This window comes from Monomorium pharaonis, unplaced genomic scaffold (genome assembly GCF_013373865.1).
Source record: "Monomorium pharaonis isolate MP-MQ-018 unplaced genomic scaffold, ASM1337386v2 scaffold_237, whole genome shotgun sequence".
NCBI lineage: Eukaryota > Metazoa > Arthropoda > Insecta > Hymenoptera > Formicidae > Monomorium > Monomorium pharaonis.
In genome coordinates, this window is record NW_023415513.1 from 1 (window position 1) to 6874 (window position 6874).

At 42.4% G+C, this 6874-nt stretch overlaps 1 protein-coding gene across 1 annotated transcript; it reads left to right on the forward strand.

Annotated features, from left to right (window-relative positions):
* Nucleotides 1-2691: 2691 nt before the first annotated feature.
* LOC118648147 lies at nucleotides 2692-4862 on the forward strand. Its single transcript, XM_036294436.1, has 3 exons — nucleotides 2692-3654; nucleotides 3751-4000; nucleotides 4591-4862. The coding sequence occupies exons 1-3, from the start codon at nucleotides 2692-2694 to the stop codon at nucleotides 4860-4862; spliced, it is 1485 nt and encodes a 494-aa protein (XP_036150329.1).
* Nucleotides 4863-6874: the final 2012 nt, after the last annotated feature.

Below are 6874 nucleotides of genomic sequence, written 5' to 3' on the forward strand. Positions count from 1 at the left end.
TGAAGGGAAAAATGACTACCATCAGAAACTTCATCATCAAGGCCACGACTGAGACAGCGCCCGAGGAGGTCACAGCACGTCTTCAGGCTGTGGAAGAAATATACACAAGATTCCAGGGAATATCAGAGCAAATCCTGACCATTGACGAGGCCGATCCTGCTGATCAGGCCGAAGACAATGAATTCGATGAACGATATTACAGCACTAAAGCAGCCTTAGCACAATTATTGGACAAGCTCAAGCCACGGTCGGGGGAACCGTCGGTCAGCGGCACACGCGGTTCAGCAGGCGATACAAAAATAATGCAAATCTTGGAACAACAAGCAAATCTAATACAAAAATTAGCTGAGCGTAATGACATGAAACGCTGGCGCGCACACTGGAGCATCAAGGTCAATTGCTGGAAAGAGTGAACACGCCGTCAAGCACGTCCGTACGAGAAGCTCATGTAAAATTACCAACAATGAAATTACCAACATTCGATGGAAATATAGAGGAGTGGAAGAGATACTCCGACACATTCAAGACACTGATTCATGACAGCGAGTTATCCGACGTGCAGAAACATCAATATCTTGTCGGATCATTGAGCGGTTTCAGCGGCTAAGATTATTGAGTCCATCGAAATCTCTGGAGACAATTATTTCATTGCCTGGGAATTATTAAGGGAACGATACGACGACAAAAAGGGTATCAAGAAACGACACATGCAATGCTTACTAAACGAGCTACCTAAAATAAGGCAAGAATCGGCGGACACGATACAGGAATTGGTGGATCACGTGCAAAAACATTTGCGAGTATTGCAAGCAATGAAGCTTCCCACAGACCAATGGGGAGATATAATAATTTTTCTCATCGAGAAGAACTTGGACAGCACGACTAGAAGACGCTGGGAAGAACATATTGAGGATAAGGAAACATAACGACAAGTACAATGATGGAATTTCTTCGGCGGCATAGCCAGCTGTTGCGACGGGCGGCTGATGATAGCGAGACTGGCACGTCAAGAAACAGTGTCGGCAAGGACAATTCGGACAAACAGCGAACAAGCACGAAGGTACGAAACAATGCGGCACTGGCAACAACAACGCGGGAAGAAGATGTTATCTTTGTCAAGGACAGCATCTCATTTACGGTTGTGCGGGTTTCTTGAATTTGTCTGTCGAGGATCGAATCAAGGAAATCAAGCGGTTGCGACTTTGTCTGAATTGCCTGCGACCGGATCATTTCTCTAGACATTGCAGGTCCAGTTCCTGTAGGGAATGCGGCGAGCGGCACAATACGCTATGTCACATAAAGAGAGGACCACTCGGTTCATCGGCGGAGTTGACGAGGAGTTCATCAGAGGATTCGAGCGAGGCATCCGTTGGTGCCACGCTTTGCTCGATGGCGAGTACCGAGGGCAGGTTGAGGACGATCGACCTTAGATCATCTGAAGGTGCATACCATCAGCGTGTTAAGGACCAGCGTAAGCGTATCTTAATGGCAACGGCCATCGTGAATGTTGCAACGGCGAGCGGCGATCTTAAATTGCGAGTATTATTAGATAGCGCGAGCGAGCTCAATTTTGTCACGTCTGCAGCATGCAGGAGATTGAATTTGAATTTAGATAAACATTCAAGAACATATCAGTGGGGCTGAGCGATATGAAATGTACGATAAATCACGGTTGTAGACTTTCAATCATTCGCGAATGTCAAATTTCAATTTAAATTTATATGTTTAGTAGTTCCTCAAGTGACTAAGAATCTGCCGTCGTTCTCAATCCAATCATCAAAGTTATTAATTCCTGAAAATCTTAAATTAGCTGATCCGTTATTTTTCAAGCCGGGTCAGATCGATGCACTTATTGGTGGCGAATTCTTTTTGCAGTTGTTAGACCACGGGAGAATTGAGCTCGGTAACGGTTTGCCGATTTTGCAGAGCACAAAGTTCGGATGGATTATCGCGGGCTCAGTACATCACATTTGATCGTCAGTCGTGCGACCGATCGTCCGTGGCCGAGCGATCAAGGGTGTTTATTAATTCAGCAGGAATCGATCGAGGATACGATAAAAGATTTTGGAATGGGAAGAATACCGCGATAACAAGAAGCGATTATCTAGGGAAGAAGAAAGCTGTGAAAATCATTTCATAAACACAACAAGTCGAGACGCGTTGTCCGGACGGTTTGTCGTGCGACTGCCCTTTCGTGAAAACAAGCGTCTGTTGGGTCGATCGAGAGACATCGCAGTGAAACGATTAGAGTATTTAGAACGTAAATTTCAGAGAAATCCAGAATTTCGCGATCTATGCCGAGTTTATGCGCGAATACGTTAACTTAAATCACATGTCTATTTGTGAAACCGACAATGCTTCGAACGCAGTATATTTACCGCATCACGGCGTGGTGCGCGAGTCAAGTCTAACAACAAAACTACGAGTGGTATTCGACGCATCCGCAAAAACCACTTCCGGTATTTCGCTAAATGACACATTAATGGTAGGAGCAACCTTACAGGATAGCATAATCGACATTGTTATGCGTTTTCGTCTGCCGGCCGTCGCAATTACCGCAGATTTACAAAAAATGTATCGGCAAATATTGTTACATTCAAATGATCGCGACTATCAAAGAATTTTATGGCGTTTTTCTCCGAGCGACCCGATAGGCGAATACAGACTAAATACAGTTACCTATGGTCAGGCATGCGCGCCATTCTTGGCTGTTCGTTGCGTGCAGCAGTTAGCGAGGGACGAAGGTGTGCTCAATTCAGCAATGCATCAGGAGTATTATTGAATGATCTATACATTGATGATATCATAACGGGAGTCGATTGCGAAAATCAAGCGGTAGAGCTAGTTGCACAGCTTGAGGCATTGCTGAATAAGGGAGGATTTAGGCCTCACAAATGGCGTACAAATAGCGAAAAATTACTACGAGACTTGCGAGCGAACAATCGAGCGGAGGAGTCGTCAGCGCTAGCGATCGAGTCGGGCACTATAAAGACGTTAGGATTAAATTGGTGTCCGAAGGCGGACATGTTTCAATTTTCAATGGATTTTGTGAAGAGTCCCGTTTCAACTAAGCGTGAGGTTCTCTCAACGATTTCAAGATTGTTTGATCCGCTTGGGATGGTCGGTCCTATATTGACTCGAGCAAAACTAATTATGCAGGAAACGTGGGTGTCGGATTTGGACTGGGACGAACCATTGACAGACAATCTTCGTAAGGCATGGGATGCGTATGTGGAGGATGTGCGTGGGGTCGGTTCGATCCGCGTACCGCGCAGAGTCATTCAATGCCCCAATGCGATGCGCTTCTGTTTACATGCATTTTGCGACGCGTCAATGAAAGCTTATGGAGCTTGCATTTACTTGCAGTCGAGCGATGGCAACGGTGGATCGAGTTCCCTTTTGTTATGTTCAAAATCGCGTGTGGCACCGGTCAAAAGTAAGACCATTACATTGCCGAGGCTCGAATTGTGTGGCGCTGTTGTCCTGGTTAGATTGCTTCAGGGTGTGAAACGAGCCATCAAGATCAAGCTCGACGAAGTGCATGCATGGAGCGACTCTACGATAGCTCTTGCGTGGATCGCCGGCGATCCGTCGCGTCAAAAAAACATTCGTTTCCAATCGAACAGCCGAAATACAGTCGGTTCTTCGGCCCGAGTATTGGCATCACGTCGACGGAGGTGAAAATCCCGCGGATCTAATTTCAAGAGGTACTGACTTGACGACTTTAAGACAGAGTAAAATTTGTGGGAGGGTCCGAATTGGCTGTCGCGTTTTGCGGATTGTAAACGGCGAGAAGCACAGTCGCTAAGTCTTACCAAGGAGGATGAAGAATTTATCCAGTCGGAACAGAAGTCGGTTAATCGAGTTTTCGTGAGCACCGGCGATGAAACTTCCGTCATAGATTCCTTGCTAAGAGGTCACTCTTCCTTATCTAAGGTCGAACGAGTCTTGGCATGGATAGTCAGATTCGGACGCAACGCGCGATTGAAGCATGATAAACGTAAGTTTGGACACATCTCCACAGCCGAGATTCGTGACGCGCACCTGTTGTTAATTATAGCGAATACAAAAAACTCATTTTGCCGACGCGACGGCTAAATTAGTAGCGAGAAAGCCAATTACAACTAGTAGCAATTTACTATCGCTTAGTCCCTTTGTGGATGAAAGGGGAGTCCTCAGGGTGGGCGGTAGGATTCAGAATTCACAGTTACCATTTGAAACTAAACATCCAATTGTTTTACCGTCGAATAATAATTTACGCAAATGTTATTTGAGAGAGAGAACACCGAAGATTGATGCATATAGGTCCACAAGCATTGTTATATTCGATTCGAGAGAAGTATTGGCCACTCAAGGGAAAAAACATCGCAAGGGGGATTGTACATAATTGCATAACTTGCTCCCGCAATAAACCAAGGCTGTTATCGCAAGTTATGGGACAATTGCCCGCGGACCGAGTAACGCCAAAACGACCGTTTTTTGTAATCGGAGTAGATTTTGCCGGGCCTATTACAACGCTACTCAATCGCGGCCGTGGAAGAAAAACGAACAAATCTTATATCTCACTATTTGTATGCTTTACAACCAAAGCAATACATCTCGAGGCGGTCAGCGATCTTAGTTCGGCGTCCTTTGTAGCCGCTTTGAGACGTTTCGCCGGACGTCGGGGTTACCCTCAGCGGATCTATTGTGATAACGCAACAAATTTCGTCGGGGCGAAAGGCGAGCTTACCGAGATGTATCAGTTAGTCGAAAAGGAAAATCGTGAAATAATGGATGAATTTTGCATTCCGAATAATGTGGATTGGAATTTATTCCTCCGTCATCTCCTCACATGGGAGGACTATGGGAGGCCGGCGTGAAGTCGTGCAAATTTCACTTAAAGCGTGTCATCGGAGAAAGTTTATTAACGTTCGAGGAGTTAAGTACAGCATTAACACAGGTTGAGGCATGTTTGAATTCGCGTCCGATTTGCCGGATGCCATCGACAGCCGCGGATCTTCAACCTCTTACACCAGGACATTTTTTGATAGGTGGTCCGCTGGTTGCTCTTCCGGACATCGACGTGACCGATGTGCCAATTAACCGACTCGATCGCTGGCAGGCGGTTCAGAGAATTGCGCAAGATTTTTGGAAACGGTGGAGTAGAGGAGTATTTAACTCTCTGCAGGGTAAGACTAAATGGACTAGCGAGCGAAATAATTTGTTAATCAATGATATTGTTATGATTCAAGATAACAACGCGCCACCATTAAGATGGAAATTAGGAAGGGTTATAGAAACCCATAAGGGAACTGACAATAAAGTGCGTGTCGTAACTCTGAAAACAGCAAATGGAACCTGTAAGCGATCCATCAACAAATTGTGTAAACTTCCTGTATCCGACGCGGCAATGCATCCATGCCTATCATAAAATTGTAAGGATTAATTGTCATTAATGGTGGGCGGGATGTTGAGATTTAACTTGTGACTGCGAACATGAAGTCACGCTTTGCATGCGTGAAAGCGGCTCGCTGTTTCCTTGCAGGGAGGGGAGAATTTGAGAAGGAAGAATTTACCGGTCCCTGAGTAAAATCAGTATAGAACAATTTGTCGAGAACAACGTTAGCCTAGCTGAGCCGCTACTGAACAAATTAATTTAAGTTATTAAGTTGTGAGAGGGAAAAACCAGTATTAATAATATAAGTTTATAGTAATAATTATAGTGTCATTAACAAATTTTATGTAACTTGACCTTCGCTCGCGTGGAGCCTCGATCGCTACTCGCAGCGCTCCGAATAATGTACACCTAAATAAACCAGCACAATTATCTACAAAGTTAACGTCTAAACAATTCGATTTGATTTGACTCGATTCAGATAAAATTTTGTTCGGCTAGATTCGGATTCGAACAAAGAAATCAATTCAATTCAATTTGATTTAGCGTCAAAAGCCTTGATTCGCACATCTCTACTAGTTTTTATTATTGGAGCTTCTTCGTTTTTCCTTTCAATGTTACTTAAAAACGGTTAAAGTGATATTTTCTCTTAATGCAAAATAAGTAGGCGATCGATTTAATATTTGTCTCTGATTTCAAGAACTTGAGAAAATAAAATTGTAGAGCTGTAAGAAATCCCAGTGTATCGGAAAATTCTTTCCATATATATATATATATATATATATATATATATATATATAATATATATAATATATATAATATATACATATATTAGCTAACGGAGCTAAAGGCAATATAAGAGCGGCAAGTAAGTTCTTTCTCTTTTTTAACTCACTAAGACAGAAGAAGAATCGCATTCGAACTTTTATATCTCCTTCGATCAGATACAATAGGAAATATCTATAATGTATAACTATACGTTATTGTCACTGATGTTACTAAAAGTAAAACTAGATAGTGTTATTTTTCATAATGAAAAAACTAAGATTTAATTATTATTAATATAAAATATTTTTAAAAAGTATTAAAACAAATATTTAAAACAATTTGTTTAAAATAACAGAGATGTTATCCAATGTTCACAGCGGTATCCCGTAAGTTAATTAATAATGTGCTCAAAGTTTATAAGTGATAAGCAGAATTTATAAATTTAACGAAGATAGATCTCCCGAGTAATGAAACCAAAAGTGCAACGTAACCGTCTAGATGGACCTTATTGTGCAGTACCAAACGGCTTTAGTACGATACAGAACGAGTTTTCAATTCACTAATGACATTCGGACTAAAAACTAAAGAGTCTTAAATCTCATATATTGTGGGAAATTTTATCATTTTGTAATTTCTCTTTTAAGATTAATTATAATAAAAATACACACGGTTGCATTATTTAATTCAAACTCACTTTCATAAATATGAAAAATTTTATCGAGCGATGTA

Excerpts from the sequence above, each read along its gene's own strand:
- LOC118648147 (XM_036294436.1), top strand. The coding sequence starts at position 2,692 with ATGCGCGCCATTCTTGGCTGTTCGTTGCGTGCAGCAGTTAGCGAGGGA. Across the intron at positions 3,655-3,750 it reads CAGTCGGTTCTTCGGCCCGA|GGTCCGAATTGGCTGTCGCG; the intron begins GTATTGGCATCA and ends AATTTGTGGGAG. Across the intron at positions 4,001-4,590 it reads GCGATTGAAGCATGATAAAC|CAATACATCTCGAGGCGGTC; the intron begins GTAAGTTTGGAC and ends TTACAACCAAAG.